Source organism: Kwoniella shandongensis, chromosome 9, assembly GCF_008629635.2.
Source record: "Kwoniella shandongensis chromosome 9, complete sequence".
Classification (NCBI taxonomy): domain Eukaryota; kingdom Fungi; phylum Basidiomycota; class Tremellomycetes; order Tremellales; family Cryptococcaceae; genus Kwoniella; species Kwoniella shandongensis.
In genome coordinates, this window is record NC_089295.1 from 375,225 (window position 1) to 393,422 (window position 18,198).

General features: G+C 49.5%; 8 protein-coding genes across 8 annotated transcripts; 4 read left to right on the forward strand and 4 right to left on the reverse strand.

Moving 5' to 3' along the window:
• Window positions 1-126: 126 nt before the first annotated feature.
• Window positions 127-2,132, reverse strand: CI109_105075 (diphthamide biosynthesis protein 1; the record flags this gene model as incomplete). Its single annotated transcript, XM_032005474.1, has 6 exons — window positions 127-721; window positions 851-1,379; window positions 1,458-1,526; window positions 1,587-1,639; window positions 1,705-1,840; window positions 1,928-2,132. 6 exons carry the CDS (start codon window positions 2,130-2,132, stop codon window positions 127-129), a joined length of 1,587 nt encoding a protein of 528 aa, XP_031860193.1.
• A 263-nt stretch (window positions 2,133-2,395) lies between these two features.
• On the forward strand, window positions 2,396-3,301 carry CI109_105076 (uncharacterized protein; the record flags this gene model as incomplete). The annotated part of the gene is made up of 4 exons (XM_032005473.1): window positions 2,396-2,502; window positions 2,641-2,800; window positions 2,978-3,089; window positions 3,174-3,301. 4 exons carry the CDS (start codon window positions 2,396-2,398, stop codon window positions 3,299-3,301), a joined length of 507 nt encoding a protein of 168 aa, XP_031860192.1.
• A 393-nt stretch (window positions 3,302-3,694) lies between these two features.
• CI109_105077 (uncharacterized protein) lies at window positions 3,695-4,383 on the forward strand (the record flags this gene model as incomplete). The annotated part of the gene is made up of 2 exons (XM_032005472.1): window positions 3,695-3,953; window positions 4,025-4,383. 2 exons carry the CDS (start codon window positions 3,695-3,697, stop codon window positions 4,381-4,383), a joined length of 618 nt encoding a protein of 205 aa, XP_031860191.1.
• Window positions 4,384-5,199: 816 nt separating this feature from the next.
• Window positions 5,200-7,503, reverse strand: CI109_105078 (methylenetetrahydrofolate reductase; the record flags this gene model as incomplete). Its single annotated transcript, XM_032005471.1, has 6 exons — window positions 5,200-5,361; window positions 5,453-5,572; window positions 5,643-6,023; window positions 6,083-6,729; window positions 6,806-7,130; window positions 7,213-7,503. The coding sequence occupies 6 exons, from the start codon at window positions 7,501-7,503 to the stop codon at window positions 5,200-5,202; spliced, it is 1,926 nt and encodes a 641-aa protein (XP_031860190.1).
• Window positions 7,504-7,899: 396 nt separating this feature from the next.
• CI109_105079 (uncharacterized protein) lies at window positions 7,900-11,806 on the forward strand (the record flags this gene model as incomplete). The annotated part of the gene is made up of 14 exons (XM_065967605.1): window positions 7,900-8,003; window positions 8,063-8,142; window positions 8,203-8,349; window positions 8,415-8,515; window positions 8,571-9,762; window positions 9,825-10,007; window positions 10,077-10,345; window positions 10,401-10,519; window positions 10,582-10,790; window positions 10,851-10,866; window positions 10,921-10,993; window positions 11,050-11,250; window positions 11,324-11,668; window positions 11,750-11,806. The coding sequence occupies 14 exons, from the start codon at window positions 7,900-7,902 to the stop codon at window positions 11,804-11,806; spliced, it is 3,096 nt and encodes a 1,031-aa protein (XP_065823677.1).
• A 268-nt stretch (window positions 11,807-12,074) lies between these two features.
• On the reverse strand, window positions 12,075-12,974 carry CI109_105080 (uncharacterized protein; the record flags this gene model as incomplete). The annotated part of the gene is made up of 4 exons (XM_032005469.1): window positions 12,075-12,476; window positions 12,563-12,675; window positions 12,742-12,817; window positions 12,912-12,974. The coding sequence occupies 4 exons, from the start codon at window positions 12,972-12,974 to the stop codon at window positions 12,075-12,077; spliced, it is 654 nt and encodes a 217-aa protein (XP_031860188.1).
• Window positions 12,975-13,263: 289 nt separating this feature from the next.
• Window positions 13,264-15,235, forward strand: CI109_105081 (uncharacterized protein; the record flags this gene model as incomplete). The annotated part of the gene is made up of 3 exons (XM_032005468.1): window positions 13,264-13,726; window positions 13,783-13,929; window positions 13,989-15,235. The coding sequence occupies 3 exons, from the start codon at window positions 13,264-13,266 to the stop codon at window positions 15,233-15,235; spliced, it is 1,857 nt and encodes a 618-aa protein (XP_031860187.1).
• A 125-nt stretch (window positions 15,236-15,360) lies between these two features.
• On the reverse strand, window positions 15,361-18,032 carry CI109_105082 (uncharacterized protein; the record flags this gene model as incomplete). Its single annotated transcript, XM_032005467.1, has 6 exons — window positions 15,361-16,185; window positions 16,244-16,456; window positions 16,512-16,548; window positions 16,604-16,877; window positions 16,950-17,300; window positions 17,387-18,032. The coding sequence occupies 6 exons, from the start codon at window positions 18,030-18,032 to the stop codon at window positions 15,361-15,363; spliced, it is 2,346 nt and encodes a 781-aa protein (XP_031860186.1).
• Window positions 18,033-18,198: the final 166 nt, after the last annotated feature.

Genomic DNA, 18,198 nt, shown 5'->3' on the forward strand with positions numbered 1-18,198 from the left:
GTTTTGAGGGCGACCGAAGAGAGGACGATCTATCAAGTTGCGTGTGTATCTTGTCGGAGGAACAAAAGTATAGTAAAAGTACAATGTAGTATACATACATGTACGTTGCATCCACCTTGATTACAACTACACCTTGACCTTGTGTCTAGGTGTCCAAGGACCTAACGAGTTATCTGAATAAAAGTCCATTGGATAATCGCCCTGTCCTTCTTCCCTGTTCTCCAACTTCAACCCATTCCAACCTCTCACTCTCCCCGAGGCAACACTGGCCTCGTAAGGACTCAATAGCGGACGAGTGAATGCGTACCCCCAATCTATCGATAATCTAGGACAAGAAGTCTGAACAAATGTCGAGATTTGATCTTGCGGGAGTAAAGCGAGTTTTGCAGGACTCAATTCCGATAACAACAATAACAAAGGAGGGACTTGGTCTTTTTGATTCTCCCCATCAGATGATGAGATGGAGGAAGTAACACTTTTGAGTACTGATAAACTTCCTTGTCGACCTAGAGTACCGAGTAAGACTGCCCATGTCTCTGCTCCTTTTTCCAACAAGTTTTGACGAGCAACTTTGACTGCGTCGCCGCGGAGAGAACGCATCTCCTCATGCTCGTATGTCTCTCTTGTGAATTTCTTGGAGTATGGGTCGTATCGGAATGCAGGGACGGAAGGGTTTGCAATCATGATTGATTCGAGGTGGAATCGACCGTCTCCAACGTAGCTGCAGGCGAACAAGATTAGCACATCTGTTTCACGACCAGGTACCACCGGATGACGAGGAAGCAATCGACGGAAAGTACGTGCCCCAAACTTTTTGAAATGAGCAGGATAAGTAGACCCAACCACTCACATCAAAGCATCCACATCGTTCAACTTTGGCGCCGTACATCCCAACACCTCACCGGGACTCAACGGTCTACTCTGCGGTATCGTGATCTCGTATTTCCCCCTCCATACTCCTATATCACCTCTTTTCACTTTCGCCAACATCCCTTCTTCTTCCTCATTCTCAACTTCCTGTTTCTCCAACGGCGGTAAAGCAGCTTCGAGATCCGTCCTCAATGATTGGATCGCAGCAACGAACTGGATGGTCGAAACTAAAGCAAGTTTGGTGGGTCGTTCTGCTTCGGCTGATCCGTCCTCGGCTTGTGTAGAAGTGCTGGTCAAGGAAGATTCGTCACGAGCTTTTTGATCTTCCACTTCGAGAGTAATGGGGACTTTGCCACCCGGTTCAGCGTTGCCGGCACCAAGAACGAGTCGTTGGAAAGCGGGTTTGGACGAGGGGAAATTTCGTCGGACAGAGAGGGAGAGATGAGAGGTGTCAATGGCAATCTCGACGAAGACGTAGAGCGTTTTGAGAGTCGTTTGCGATACGGGTACTAGTGACAGCGATCTGCGTCAGCAAAATCAACGATCTTTAAAGGGGGGCCATGACTGAAGGGGCCAGTGTGACTCACTCAGACAGGAATGACCATAATGGACAATCATCTCCGCACCCATCTCTTTAGCAGTATAGTCGTCGATACCTACCCGGTCGGGACGTTGTCAGTTATTGCGCATCGATAGTGGATTGTTTGTTAACTCACAGCATGCACCATACGTCACATCTGCCAACATCATCGGCAGCGCACCCGTGAAGCTATTCCAGAGAGACCAATGTGTAAGCAGACGATACATAGTAGTCGTGCTAGCCGCAGTACTCACGTCTCAACGATATCCGCAATAGCACAACCATACATCATCAGACCTTCTGGCATCTGAAGAGCGACACTCTTGACGCCATCTCTTCGAATATGGTATATAGTCTTGTGAATCTCGAAATTGTAATTTCCAGGTAAAGCTGCGGATGATCAGCTCAATCGCTCGCTCTGCGCACTGCACACCTCAGGAGGATGATTGAAAGGCAAAGATCAGCTTTGGGACTCACCCGCAATGGCCGCATTCAGCTCCGGGTCTTGTAAAATATCATCTGGAACCTGATTCGCTACTCTCCTTACTGTCGATCTCGACGTGGAAGCTCTTGACGAAGAGGAAGTAGATGTGGTTCCAACAAACCTCTTTCGGGGCTTCGTACCGGTCGAAGCTGAGGGAGGAGCTTTGGTCGGTTTATCAATACCTTCGACTGCGTCCATGATGTCCAGGATGACGGATCTGTGGTGTGGTCGTTGTTGTTGATAAAGTGTGAATAGATTTAAGATAGCAGTCGCTTATATCTCATGAGCGGTATTTGTGTGATCTAACTTTTACAGACTACCACGAGTGGCAACTTTCCCACGGTGTATTACTCCGTTCGACATCACTCGCTTTCGCTTCCTCCTTCACCTTGCTAGTAACACATTCGAACTGACTCTTTCATCCTTCCTTCCAAGCATAGTCACAAAACACACAAATCAAAATGGAGACCAACCTCGCTGCCACTACCGCTGCTCGAAAGGAGAGACTGATAGCTCTGAGAAGGAGGAAAGAGGCTGCCGATGCTGGGGATGGTACGAATGGTGGGCCGTGAGTGATTGTCTTGACCCTCTATAGCCCATCTATCTGCGGTCACAGGGAGAGCCTATTTGTGACCCTCGTTTCCCTTGTCACAATATCATCTCTATACTTCGAATGAACCTGATGTTGACATTCCGGTGATTGTAGCTCCCACTTCGCATTCAAACAACGAAACTTTGATCCGGAGACTCGTACACTCCGCAAAAGAGGAGAGGAGGATGAAGTTGAAGATACAGTGGAAAAAGCTGTCGAAGGATTAGCAGAGCAAATCATCAAGGAGGATGAGGAGAAGAGAAAAGAAGAGCTGGTAAGTGAGCTTTCACTGTGATGGCGTGTGATGGCGCAGCTCGTGCCGCGTAAAAATGACTACCATGTCGTGTCGACCCCATTGATGCGGATGCAATGCGACGGGGTTCTCGTCATAAAATCGAATTTCAGTCATTCGACATTCTCGCTGACATTGTCACAATCTTTGGTGTTGTAGGACCTGTTCAATATCCAACCGAAACGTGTGAACTGGGACTTGAAAAGAGATATGACGAATAGGATGGCAAAGCTGGATAGAAAGACAAACGAAGCCATCGCTACGATATTCCGTATGTCATTTATGTCTCTCACGCACCTCACCTCCAAGACAACTCACGGTAAGCAACACCGCTGACTTTTGACTCTTCTCGCAGGGCAACGACTACAAGCCATGAGGAAAGATCAGAACCCGGATGCTCAAGTCGACTTGTTGGCCAGTATGAACGCGAACCAACAAGAACGGGATGATGCGGCTGCCGGGTCAGATAGCGATTCCGAGTAATCTTAGAATAGTGAAGAAGTGGGAGTGGGGTCCGACCTGTATTGTATCATGACGACTACGAGAATAAACATTTGCACGAGATGTTGGCGATGAGGTCAGCGTTCGTATACTACATCGAGCCTTCGAGCTCAGGTGATCCTTTCTACAGACAGTGTTTTGGAATGAGGGAAGGACGTCACTTGAAGTGATGTGACTCGTAACTTTCCTTTGATCAGAGCACCCTCCTAGTCCCTGCGTGTGGGATATGCGTAGCAAACTGCAAGGTACTAAAGGGGAGCAAGGCGTTCTCTTCTCCTCTCGGGTCCTTATTTGCCACCATAACTCATCCAGTACTACGAACCACGCCACCAGACATCAAGGATATTCATTCACATTACTTACGCCGCATCGAGCATGTCAGCCGCACACAACAGGACCCACACTACACCTCGTTACCGAATTTCCGATGCCGATGCTGCTCTGGAGCGAATTGAGAGCTCCATGGAATCTCGTGGTAGCGAACACAGGCATTACACCACATTCGTTCGAGATTATGTTAACAAGATCGAGAAATTGTGTGCTTATCGTCCTCTCAGACCACGCAACCCGCATGAGTTCGTTTCACCAGATCGGGAATGGGTGGATATATACCAAAAACTTGTGCCTCAATTCGGTGAGTGCTGTTGTCGACCTCATTGTATCATGTGTATCATAGCTTATGAACACGAAATGGCCATTAATCAGCCGGTGATGAAGCTATGCGTCAAATTAGGCAACATGCCTCAGGCTGTACCAAGGAGTGCGCACATCAGGACCTCCAGACCTTGAAGAGGTGGAAAAAGTGTCCCACAATGGCGGACGATTTTTTCAGGGAGAAATGGCCAGCATATGAGTATTTCGACGCCGAGGACAGAAGCCGTCTTTCCAAAGCTGTCATTGGCCTCAGTCTGGAGCTACGACAGAAGTTCATTGACGCTCATTCAAGCTCTGCTTTGTCCAGCACAACAAGTTCGACTGATATCCTTCCAGTTTCCCAGGCTGGTGGTTCAACTGATTTGACTTCATCTGACCAGGCGTACAGCGCATGGGCTGGTGAGCTGTAATGTTCGTCAGGAGGATGATGGTCATCAGAAGGACGGCATGAGGGGAATGGGAATTGAAGATATCCTTATTTGATTGACCGTCACACATTTTCTCGCGATGTGGTTCAGGTGAACTACGTACTGGGATTGGAGAACAGGATGGATTTCGGGGGCGGTACTTTGTAGGATCGGGCAAAGCCCGGCCGTACATGATCATCAGGGAGATGGCGTGTAGATAGACAGGATGTAATGCAGAATGTATGGGTGCCAGACCAGCTATGATAATCACAATGGTTCATATAGACACATCATGTAACACAACACACAACGACATGCTGACCTTCTTTCCATCGGTACGATTGGATCGTAGACACGGTCAGGAGCCCACTTGAACATCATTTACTCTGACAATGCTTAGCGACAGGGACCCATATGAACAACGAAAGATGGCTTGGGCCATCTACATCCACATCATGATGATGAAGCACCTGTATTCGCCGCCTCATGAGCCTTCTGTGCTGTTTGGTCATAGCTTGATCTCAAATGGATATTTATAGCTGCGACAGGTTCATTCCAACGTATTAAAGTCCTCGATCAAACAAGCATGTGCCCAAGCTCTGAAAGAGGTCATTGGAGTCTCTCGCATTAGTGGATGGCAGAGTTGATAAATGCTTGTGTCATGTCTAGAGTTGGATCTACTGAATATCTGTGCTAATGCCAATACAATGTTGAATTCTACCTTCTTACCCTTCCTCCGTCTTTTCAATGAGTTACTCTACAACACCAACACCTTCACCGCACCCATCCGTTGCGTATCTCCTCGATTTTACACCGCCATCATTCCAAGAGGAACTTCCATAATCCCTCGGCATCTTTATAGTCGTGATGGATCAAACTGACCAACCACCATTCGCCCGCAATCCCTTCCAAGAGTTTTCTCGCAGGTGATTGACGAGGGTAGAGCAATGACCATTCTGTCCAGATATCAAATGCTTCCTCCTACAAGATGTCCCAATTGAGGTCAGCGAATTACATGTATAGTGCAGGGTGACACAAGTATAAGGGAAGGAGAAGGCAGATCTGAACTCACCTTCCACGCGTGGAAAGATGTCTCTTCGATAATGGTAGATTGAGAGATCTCTTGACCTGGGAAGACACCCCATGTGACAGCATTGACTGCGTCTTTCAACGCGTTTGTTTTGAAGTCACCCTGCAAACAGGACACAGAACATATTAGTCCCCTGGAAAACGTCTGGGCGATCCTGCGTGATGCTACTCACCTGCTTGTTCCCTGCGTACATGGTAATTTGACTATCCCCCTTCTTGAGTTTCTCCTCCAGTCTGTTGACCTCCTCTTCCCGGACGAAAAACTCCACAAAGGCTTTTTGGAACACATAACCACCTCTTGGTCCCCAACCGTGAATTGGGTCATCGGACTTGGCGGCGTCCACAGCGGGTTGAGAACCAACTGTCCAATGTTGGAGTTTGGAGGAGTTGAGCGCGACGAGATGAGGCAGGATGGTAGCCGATTCGGGGGAGAGGGGAAGGTCACAGAATGGTGTTGTAGGAGTCTGAGGAGAAGACTGAAGATATGATGTGAAGAGGGAAGATAATTGCGATGCGTCGGTAGGCGTTCCCCACTCCTTGAGGGCTTGTGCGGCCTGAAGTCATGCTACGCATCAGCTCGCATCCTACTTCCTGTGTATGTTTGGAGACTCACGGTGATCTTCAAACCACTGCCCCAACCGTCAATCTCACCGTAAGCCGGACTTCGAACATCGGTAAATCGACCGTTTGGGTATTCATCCCAACTGTCCTCGGTTGTCGCCCCAGTACTGGCACCTTTTCCACCGAGTCCGGCCTTAGGTGTGGGCGGTAATGTATTGTGGGTCAGACCCCACTGAGCGAGTTGGCTAGCTTCGCTTGGAGAGATCGAAAGCGCTTTCAGTTGAGTTGTAGGTGATAACTTGGAGTTCCCGTTGATCGCAATTCCTGTACTTCCATTTCCGTTCGACATATCCGCATCATCCTCAATGAGACGATTGTGACGAGGAGCAGGAGAGTTGGATCTTCCACCCGATGCCGCAGAGGACCATCCGAGGTTCTCCAAGATCGTTCGCACTGATTTTTCAAGATTGAGAGTGCAGAAGTGAACTCCTGGGACGAGTTTAGAACCGAGAATCTGGGAGACCATCTTCGTTGCTAGTTCCGCTCCGTATTTCTTGACAGCAGCATCGTCGGACGAGATGGGCTCCAGTTCGGCCATGATGGCATCTGGAACAGGACATTTGGTAAGGTTGACAAGACGTCGGAAGGAAGCGAAGTTCTGGATCGGCATAATTCCAGGAATGATAGGTTGTGAGATACCTGTGGATACACAATTGTACGATCAGCACAACTTCCGGCAGATTTTCCTTGACCGATATGTGGCAAATCCACTCACCCTTCTCTCGACATGTCTTCACCCAGTTCAAGAACCCGTCAACATCGTAGAACAATTGCGTGATGATGAAGTCTGCTCCGGCATCGCACTTCACTTTCAGCCAGTGTAGATCGTCCTCCTCGTTCTCCGAGTCCGAATGAGGGGTCGGGTATCCAGCAACACCGATACAGAAGTAATCGGCGTGTTCTGCCCGGATATAACGGACGAGATCGTCGGCATGTTTGAAGAAGTCGGGAGTAGGATCGGAAGATACGGCGTACTCTTCGGATCGGGGAGGGTCACCCCGTAATGCTAGGATATTTCTGATACCCAGAGCTCTACAACGCTGCGGTAGATTGCACTCGTGTCAGCAAGGCCGATTGTAGACATGAAATTGACTGGTCGATGAAACCAAATGACGAGCTCACCTCCAACGCTTGATCGACCTTCTCTTTTGCCATATTCGTACATGTCAGATGAAGCACCACATCCAGACCCATCTTGACCACATGCTCCGCGAGTTCCAGACTTCTATCAGCGGTACTTCCACCCGCACCCCATGTCACCGATACTGCCAATGGCGCAGGTAGAGGCTCAGAGGCGAGTCTTCTTATCCTATCGAGAAGGTTGACGAGACCTGCTTCGGTACGAGGAGGGAAGAACTCGAATGTGTGGAAAGGGACATCACGGGACGATATGAGGGAGGTGAGCTGCGACATTATGCTCTGCAACGTTGAAGAGAGGTGAGAGGTAAAGATGTCGATGTTGTTGCTGATGATGATGATGATGTGATTAGATTGGGGATCACTTGTACTTTTCCAAGCGAGCGAGTCGGTAATCCAAGCATACAAGCTAACGGATGAACAGCGGACAGCGGCCAATCACGTGACCATCTCGCCGATCTCCTCGAACTGGTATAAAGTTGGGAATGGTCAAAACATACGTCGTTTCTACTCTTTCAGTAGCGAGGCATGTACTGTGCATATACTGTTTATAATTAGAAATCACTAGATCATGGACACTCGACTGCTCGTCACGGAAGGTTAATACTTGTAGTAACATTGTGATTTGATCGTGCTCAACCACGTCAAACACTTAAATTGCGAGAAAGAGAGATGAAGTGGTTTGAACGACTTCGGTTGTTGTCAATACCGACATTATGCGCCTTTCTCAGCTTCGTCTTTGTGGTCATCAGACCATGGTCAAGGATAACAGGACAGTGAGTCTCATATCTTGCCTTAGACTTTTCAAATATTAAAGCTGACTGTAATGTTCCAGATGGGCGTTCTTGGCATATACATCTAATCTAATCTTCTTCTTCCCGAGGGGCAAAATCGGTCCTCAGCTCGAAGCGACAGGTAAGCCTACAACACAGTTGTGCTGCGTACGACAATTACTGACCGTCGTAATACCAATAGTCCTCGGCGTAGCTGGCGGTACCATCGGTATTGCTTGGGCATGTGTGACTTTGGCAGTGGCTGCTTGGTGCAATCGAAATTATGGAGCGGATTCCAACGAGGCGAGAGCTATACTAGGATTAGGTCTTGCCCTACTCTCGTTAGCAGGTGAGTGCAAGCGTCGCTCATTATTCGATGATTACGATTTCGCTTACGTGCGTACCAATGTGTAGCTGGACTCGTACGAAGTTATTCTCGCCGACTCAATGCGTTCTCGAAGATCATGATCTTCTTCCCCATCTTCCTTCTCACCTCTAGACAGTCTGTGACACATGTGAGAGACTGTGAATATGCTATTGAATCCAGCTGATGACGTCGACCAAATGCAGATGGACGCTTCCTTGTTCCTGGAGCAGTTCTACATCGTCCTCTTCTCAGCATTATTCGCGCTGATTCCTACGTTACTCTTGGCACCTCATCACTCGTCCCATCAGATCGGGAACCAGATCGACGAGTCAATCCTGACAATCATCACCCTACTTCCTCTATCTCTTTCTCAACTGCTCGAGTTCAGTCCTCCAATCACTACACCTCTCCATGACACCTCGGCTGGATCTGCCAAATCCCTCGAAGCGCAGAACGAGGTGCCACCGACGCCTACCCAAGCCCAACTCGCTAAGAAATTGAAAACAACCGTGTCGAGTTTACAGGTATCGAGCAATACTTATTTCAAGGATAGTCGTGCAATAGAAGTCCAATCTACCCTGCCTGATATCATCAAGTCGCTGCAACGACTACAGCGCAACCCCTTGCTTGGACAAACGAGTCATGTCCCAGGCGAACGTATCCAAGCTGCACTTCACAGATCTTTCCCGCATAGCCGACCCGGGACACCACGACATCGTTCACGATCCAAAAGCTCACATCGACATGAGCGTCAAATGTCTGTTTCTTCTGAAGCGGACTTCCCCCCTCATCCGCATCACACCACGCATCGACGGAAACCAAGGCATCTCACCAGCTACCTGCGACCGGCCGACTCGCATACCAGCATCACGCTGACTTCTCGTCCGGATCTCAAAGACACGAGTCAACATCTCGTCGACGCTATCACTCATACCCTTCGCATCGTTAACAGTCAGATGGCGCAAACGTATGGCTGGTCGAGGCCGTCTACAGCCGAGAAGAGCCTTGTACCTGAAGGAGCACTTGTCGAAGTCAAAGCTAGTCTGGAGGAAGTGATGAAAGGCGTGCAAAAGACGCTCGGCAACTTGTTGGGGAACATGGATCGCGACGCCAGGCGTGATGCCCACTCCCATGTGTCTCCCCCAAGAGAGCAGGATGGACAGTTCTCCGCGACGACTGACGTCAATGATGTACTTCGGAACAAAGATCGGTTCCGTCTCGCCTTCTACATGACCGCTCTGCTCGACCTTGCACGAGATGTGCATGTGTTCGCCACCACAGTCCTCAGCGCGTCCATACGTGCAGAGGCGACGCCGTCATCTTGGTTGACGTTCTTCCGGCTGGGATGGTTGGGAGAACGCGAAGAGAACTCTGGGTTGACGTCGGATACGATCGGTAGGTCGGGCGTGTCGCTCTTACTCATACAGCAAACCAAGCTGATACTCGATGAACCCTAGACGAGGCGGATTTGCAGCCAGACGACGAACAACCCAAAGACGAGATGAAAGAATATCAAGATATGGATTATGTGACTGCTACGTTGCATCAACCACGTGATGGTGTAGCGAGTAGCAGCGCGGTTGGAAATCGTTTCGCGCAGGTTTGGAAGAGGACTTGGGACCAGCACAGTGTGGTGAAGGGTGAGTTTACCTGTGGTCATTGCCACCAGAGTAATGCTGCGCAGCGACAATGCTCATAGTGCATTACAGCTCGAATCAGGTTTTCCCGCTTCATGCATGCGATAAAGCATTCTCGACATGTGTTGTTCAGTATCAAGCTGGCAGCGGGAATTTGTCTGTTAGCTCTGCCGGCACTGCTACCGCCTGGCTTCTCCGGAAGAGATTGGTACGACAGATCCCGAGGTGGATGGATGGTAGTCAGTTATATGTTTGTACTGGAAGATACGACCGGTGCCATTTTGAAAGTCGGGTTTTTGCGAGCGTTAGGGTGCTTCATAGGGGCGGTTATGGGCTTTGTGGTGAGTCTTCAAGGAGATGTGTAGCGCAGTGACAGTGGCTAACTATGATCCTTAGTGCGCGGTCATCGCAAAGCAGAACGCATACGGTCTAGTGGTGCTCGCCACAGCGTGTACTGTACCGATCTCGTGGCATGTCTTGTTTGATGCCAATACCCCTGGCTTGGGAGTGTCCACGTAAGTGATTGCGCTTTCGACTATCAGAAGACGAGGAAGTAATGACATGCATCGCACCACAGCGGGATCACTCTGCCGCCGTTAATGTTCATCCCCTATCTGGGATTGGCGAACGGTCAATCAGACTTTACACTCGCTTGGTACCGATTCACGGATATTGCCATTGGTACTTTCGCGGCTGTGTTGGTCGGTACTTGGGTATGGCCAGTCCATGCTAGGGTGCAATATTTCCGAGCGGTATCTAGTACAATGGAGCGGATCACCGAGTTTTGTGAGTGACCTTCTATCAACCCTACCGCAACTTGATCGACTGACCATCGTGATCTTGCAGATTTGCGAATGAGCCGGTAAGCTCGCCATGTTTCGATGACCCCATGATGGAGATGCTGATAGTACTTCAGTGATCTTGTGAGGTCCTCACTGGTTTACAGAGTGGACGATAAGCAGTACGATCTTCTTGAGGGGAAGATCAAGGTGAGCAGCTAGTCGAAAACGATCGATATTGCTTGCCAAGCTTACGAAATTTGTAGCGCGACTTTGGACTTAGTCGAAGTCTCGTGTCCATTCAGCGTCAAGAGATTTCGCTCCTCCCTCGACCTGTCAAGCTTTACTCCGAAGTAATCGATGCGAGTGAACGGTTATTGGACACCTTGATCGAGATTAGGATGTTAAGATTCAGCGTGCCCAGAAAGGCTACTGTCCTAGATGTTCTGCCGATCCGTCGAGAGTTGGTGAGTTGCACGCTACCCACCCGACACTACATTGTCGTTCCGTTTCGCCACACTGACTGAATGCAATCAACAGATCTCCACCATTCTTATCAACCTCTGGGCATGCGGACACGCCTTTGGCTCTCGATCTCCACTCCCTCAATTCCTTCCATCACCTCGTGTACCACTTTCAGAGCTTATGGAAGTGACAGACGAGCATGCTCACTCTGTGAGAGGATCACGACGGCGGAACGAAGATGTCGAGACGACGATCATCTCTGACGGGGGCGATGAATCGACATCAACATCGGCTACAAAGAGCGGCAGGGATGCATCGCCTTCGACAGCGATGACGGAGACGTATCAAGCGGAAATGGCGATATTGTATGCGATGGCGGAGAATGAAGCGTTGGGAGAGGTGTGTAGCATTTTAGAAGAAGTGAGTGCGATATTCAGAGAAGCTCACTGATCGTGATGAAGGGCACGATAGCTGATATTCTGTCATCATTGTTGGAAACAGTTGGTCGCGGCGGCCAGGACATTATTCGGAACGCAGACATTCTTAGATACAACATAGACGGAAGAAGCACGGTTATAATACCAATTGGGCATAGAGAGGTTTTAGATGTATAATAGACGTGTTGTACAGCGTTCTAATGTATTACTCCATTCGATTTATAGTCTGTTTGGGCAGATACAGCACCGGCTCTCTGGATGTAAAGGTTTATGCGTATAATCCATCAGCTATCAAGGGTTATCTGTACCACGGCCACCATCTGAACGGTGTGACACATAAGTGTTATGTACGACATGCTGATGCATCTAGAATTGCAACAACCCCACACTCATTGACCATCTTCCAGTCTGACCACCTCGATATCAATTGGCACTTCCTCCCTTCCGCCCTTCCTAAGCTTAACGACCGCTCCCCACCTTCCTAGCTCTTTCATCCTCGCTCCTGCATCTTGTTCCGATCCCCAATTGACCTCGACCTCCGTAGCAGGCAACGCGAACTCATTCGCGAGACGATCTTGGATATCTGAAAGGGTTAGAGAACCATGTAAAGATGGATAATCAGGTGAAATTGTACGTAGGTGGAATACGAGAGTTGAGGGGATAAGATGGAGTGCGTCAAGGAGATGTTGGGGTGTGGGAGTGATGTCGGTTTCGGAGTTTCGTTGTTCGAATGGTTTGGAAGAAGGAGATTCGATTAGGAAGTCTGAAAGAAGGATAGCTCGATCGGCATCCTACAGGTAAGTAGAAGAGGGATTAGCATTCAATCACGATTGATTAGCCGCAAGAAGTCAAGGAGATCAACAAGAAGAACACGTACAGTTGCTCGATAGACCTGTCTCGAGCTATTATCTTTGAACGCTACGAATCGCGCTTTTCGAGTTGGCACAAGATCGTTCCTCGCTCGACCGGGTGCGACGAATAGTCGGTCAACTGTCAAGTGTCTTAGCATTCTTTGTGTCTTTGACTATGTCGTATGTGTGACTTCATCACACTTACAGGTTCTACCGAGTCCTGGCACATCTTGGAGGAGCTCGACGAATGTTTCTCGCTTGGCAGCGCAGGTTGAGGTGGTCTATAGTATCGTAATGGCAGAAGTCAGCAGATGCGCAGTGTATGCGATAACCTCTGAGTGAAGAGGTAGCCAAGATGAAACGACGCAAACTCACGGTAAAAGTCCGAGAAGAGGTGAGAGCGGACCTGACAAGGATTCGAGAGCTTGATGCGTACATGATGGGATTGAGCTCTTTCAATTGTAGTGCCGGAAGAGAAGAGGGGTGATAGACGCAATCGAGAATGCAGTGGAATATTACAAGTGAAGCAAAGGCAATCTCAGATTCAAGTTGACGAAGAGGGACGATTTCGTTGGAAAGTCGAGGTAGTTCAAGGGTGAGTCACGTGACTTGCTCCTAAACAATTCGTTCGAGCAGACCAGTTGTGAAATGTTCAAAATACTTTAACAAGACCGTCCATCTCTATGCATCTTCCCCTAGCTTATACAGCCAGTCATACAATCACAACATGGACAAGGGAGCAGCAAGAAGTCGTAAGAGGGCCGCTGCGAAAGTGCAACCTCAATCACAAGGTGCTACCAGTGGCAATGGTCCACAAGCGGGTCCTTCGACGTCAAAATCTTTCTCTTCCGACAAAGACAACGACAACAAGAATGAAACTACTGAATCTGGCGAGAAGAAACACCGATTCAAGAAAGAACGACCCCCTCGAGCAGGCGAACAATCGAAAGATCCTAGCTTGTACCAACCGAAGGCGATCCGAACGGCCGTCGCATTGATTTACTCCCAAGATCCATTCCCTATACCTCCACCTGCAGAGAGTTTGACAACGATCCGACGAGTCGACTTGACCGGGAGTGGGGCGACCGATGTCTCGTGGTTGGAAGGTACAGGTGTGACGTGGTTGAGTCTGGCAGGATGTCAGATCGAAAAGGGTTGGGAGGCGGTAGGAAGTTTGCAGGAGCTGAGTGGTGAGTAGCAGATCCGCACTTGACTGGGACAGCATTGACGCTTTTGTTCTTTGCAGTGCTCAACATTAGCGGATGTGGATTGAAAGCACTTCCCCGAAGCCTCAGTCGTCTATCCAAGTTGAAAGCTATTGTGGCGATGAACAACGATTGGACACAACTCGATCCGGAAGTGGTGTCTTCATGGACTGATCTGAACTCTCTCAGTGAGCTGTCCGCTGATCCGCATCCACAGATAGCAGAAAAGCTGACTCTCTTGTTATAGTCGTGTCACATTCACCTAGTCTATCTTCTCTTCCAGCAACATTATCAAACCTGCACCATCTTTCCAAACTCACCTTTTCGCACTGCCCTCGACTTACCTCCTCTTCCTTACCCGACCTATCTGCCCTTCCTCTCCTCCGCGACGTCAAGATGAACAACCTTCCTCAACTCACCGCTCTCCCATCCCACCTCCCGACATGGGGCACCGGCAATCTCTCCCTCGTCGGCAAAGGTGGTGATGAGGACGAAAAGAAACGCTTAGGCGATGGCTTGGAAGTTCTAGATCTTGGAAACTGTTCTTTGCCTTACACTTCTATTTCCTCGGTTTTCGGCTTGACGACCGGTTTGAGCAAAAAGAAGAAGATCCTCTGGCCACATTTACGTTCCCTCTCTCTCCATTCGAATCCTCTGGCCATCACCCATCCTAATTATGCGGAATTACTCCAAGCTTCAGCGGACTTGCCAAACTTGCAAATTATCGATGCGAAACGTGTTGTGGAGCGAAAACGAAAGGGACAAGTGTCAGAATCAAAATATGATAAGAAGGTTCGGGAGAGGAAAGAAGGCAAGATGAGGCCTTCCGGAGCGAATGTGGGAGTTGTCGGCAAGATGCGTAAATGGGGTGGAGAAAGTGGAGATGCCACTGCGACTGCTGCCACCGAAAAGGGCGAGGTCGATGCGGATACCAAGGATGAAGTTGGATCGGGAGATGACGGAAACGGAGCGGTCATCGCTAAGAAGGAAAAGAAGCTCAAGGAAAAGAAGAGGGAGAAGAAGGATGATTCCGCTCCGATCAAGAAGAAGCGAAAACATCGTGAAGGATCTGCAGAAATCCCCACTAAGAAGAACGAGGAATCAAACGACAACCCTACCTCCAACAAGAGGAAGAAGCAAGATAACATCCCTTCGCAGTCTGTTCCTGCGTCCACATCCGCAGCTGTGGACCCAACAGATCTTCTCCGACGCGGCGGTGCTCAAGAGACATTGTCACACACGCAAAAAGATAGATCGGGACGAAACCAAACTGCCGTCGTGGGCGTTATCGAGGTCAAGAAATCGGGTGAAGAGGTCGAACTCACTTCAAAGAAGAAGAAGCAGATAAAGGCGAAGTTGAAGAAGGGTACGGATGTCAGTGGTGGTGTGAATCTGAAGGAGTTGTTTGGAAAGAAGGAAGAGGTCGTCAGCGAAGAGACGGGCGGAGGAGAAGAGGAAGGAAGTGGTTTGGGTCTGGGTGTCGGTGGTTGGTAGTGCTTCCTCCCGGAACTGTCACGATTCTAGTTCCTGCTATGCAATTATCTTTGTTTGTTATTATACATGTTTTATCACATACGAAATGGTACAAATCGCCTTTTACATCTAGTTGTTTGATTGCGCTAATCATCGCTCTCATCTGAGCTATCGTCACTTCCCGCCTCTACACCTCTCGCATATCTTCTTCTCCCCGCACCACCTTCCACCCAAGCAGGCTGTTGCTGTTGCTGCTGATCATACCCTATTCCCGGGACATCACCCATACTCAATGTGCTCATATTCGCCAGATCTCCAAAGACGTTCATGTCTCCCGCTGAAACATCTTCACCTCCATCTTCAGCTTCTGGCCCGACTCCAGCTGCAGCAGCTGCGAACGCTCCAAAATCTTCTGCCATCGCAAAGTCATTCAAAGCAGCAGCAGCTACTGCGTCGGCTTGTTCTTGTGCTCCAGGTGTCGCTGGAGTCGCGTCCACTTCCGCTTGATCTAAGCCTTCTAATTCTTGTCGAAGCATTCGAGACATCTCATCTTCCTCTTCTTCCGCTTCTTGACCATCCTCGCCTTCTTCGTCATCGTATTCTCCTTCTCCATCTTCTTCCTCTTCTTCATCATCATCTCTGTCCCCTCCTTCTTCTGTGCCCCGCTCTTCCTCCTCATCATCTTCACCGAAAAGATCGTCATCCCCCTCTGAAGATTGAACCGATGATCCCCTTTCTCGCCCGGGAGCAGGTGTGGCCCCATCCTCGTATTCTCCCTCTTCCATATCCACATCTTCATCCATCGGTGTCCCCCCTGGTGTGTCCTTGTTCGCCCGATCGGACGATGCTCCATCTCCGTTTGGTGCAGTTGTGTCATCGGTCTTATCCAGCTCGTCCACCAGGGCTTGTCTAGCGGCGATCTTCGCTGAGACGTCGGCCTGTAAACCCGCAATGGTCTCTTCGAATCGTTTCTATCAAGAATCGTGACAATTAGCAAGGCCGACTATGTTCTGATTGTGACCGACTCACCATCATGATAGGGTTCCCGCCAACGAAACCAGCTCTCTTCTTCTCGATAGCACCTTCCAACGCCTTGATCTCGCTGTTGAACTGCTTGATCTTTGCCTTCTTCTCGATTGTTTCGTCATCGTCTTCCGACTTGCCGCCTTCATCATCATCTTCGTCATCATCAGAACCTGAGAGAGCATCTTCGTCGTCTTCGGATTGGCCAGACCCATCGGACTGCTACGATGTCAGCGATTGTACCGTTCATACGTGAAGTTAATGATAGACATACCTCATCCATATCCTCCATGAGTGCCGCAGCGAGTTCCCTTCACAGGGGGTTAGCACCTCATCGTAATCGTACACGACGTATGTGGAACGTACTGATCCAGGGTTCCATCCCCATCTTCACCGTCCTCACCATCGCCATCGTCATAATCTTCCTCTCCACCATCATCACCTGCATCCGTCCCATAATCATAGCCTCCCTCTCCCCAATCGCCATTCCCAGACTGAGCCACTGAGCCTGGATCTTCGTACATCTCCGATCCACCAAATTCGGACCCGTCCTCGCCGTTTTGTTGCCAAACCGCGTCGGGGTCGTAGTCGATATAGTACTCGTCGGCGACGTCAGGATCGGGATGAGCATCTATAAGATCTACGTAATGCGTTGATCGAAGTCAATATTGGAGCAACCACGGATACTATATTGGGTCGGTCTTCTACTCACCGACATTATGACCTTCTGCATCTTCATCCCGCTTCAACAACTCCTCCACTTGTTCTTCCACCACCTCTATCGCTCTTCTACTCAATCGCTTCCTGAACCTTCTCTTCCTCGCCCATCGCATTGGAGGTGTGACGCCATGGGGCCAAATATACTCGTCAATCTTCAGCGGAGCAGACGTGATTGACGCTTCAGTCGTAACGGGATGATCAACGACTAGCATTTGGGAGATATCGGCGACTTTGAACAGATGTCGGTTGTCGAAGGTCTTTTGCGATTCGATGATATTGGGTAAGTCGACGAGTTTGGCTGCATAAGTGACACCATTGAACTTGAACGCTGCGCGACGAGGATCTGAGGGAGTGACACGAGTGTGATGGTCAGCACACTACTTCTCCTGCTGCTTTGACATATGACTCAAGACTGCGCCGTTGACTCACCTAAGAACTTGAATTCGACACCTTCCAACCCCTTGCCTTTACCCTTTACCATATCTCTCAAGCCTGTCCCCGTTCCTTCTCCTTTACCCTCGGCGATCTCCTTTGGCACTCTCAAGATGAACTGTTCTTCGAAACACAAGGGTTCGTCCGTATTGTCATCCAACTCCCTATCATATTCACCCAGAAAGCTCATCTTCCTATCGCCTGATCCAGCTCCACCACCACCTGCAGCTGTCTTGAAAGACAATTTCAACTTTTGGACTTTCGTCCCTCCTTCTCCTGATCCAGCTGCCCTCTCCGATATACGAGTAGAAGTTCGCATCCCTCCTCCTCGTGATCCCCTGCCTCCTCTAGAACCACGACCACCTCCAGATCCTCGTCCTCGTCCTCTTCCTCTACCGCGACCACGACCTCGACCGCCTCTTGATCCAGGACCTGATAAAGGTCGATCCACTACGAGTTGCTCATCGGATATAGGTGGTGTTGAGTAACCATTATAAGGATTGTAGTCGGCATCGACGGTTCGTGCCTCTCCAACTTGGGGATGTTCGGGGTAGTACGCTTGCGAAGAGAAGGGGAGAGTGGACGGACCCGCCTCAGCGTATGACGGTCCGGAAGAGGAAGAGGCTGCGTAGTCGCCGTCCATCCCGACGTCGACGTTTTTGTTTGATATACAGAATGCAGTATTGGGAAAGTAAAGGCAGACAAAGATGATCACAGCGAAGCTTGTGTAAATAGCAACTGGCAGCGAAGCGCGAGCGAGTGCTGTAAAGGGTCACGTGACCACATATTGGAGACTCGGAGGCTTTTTC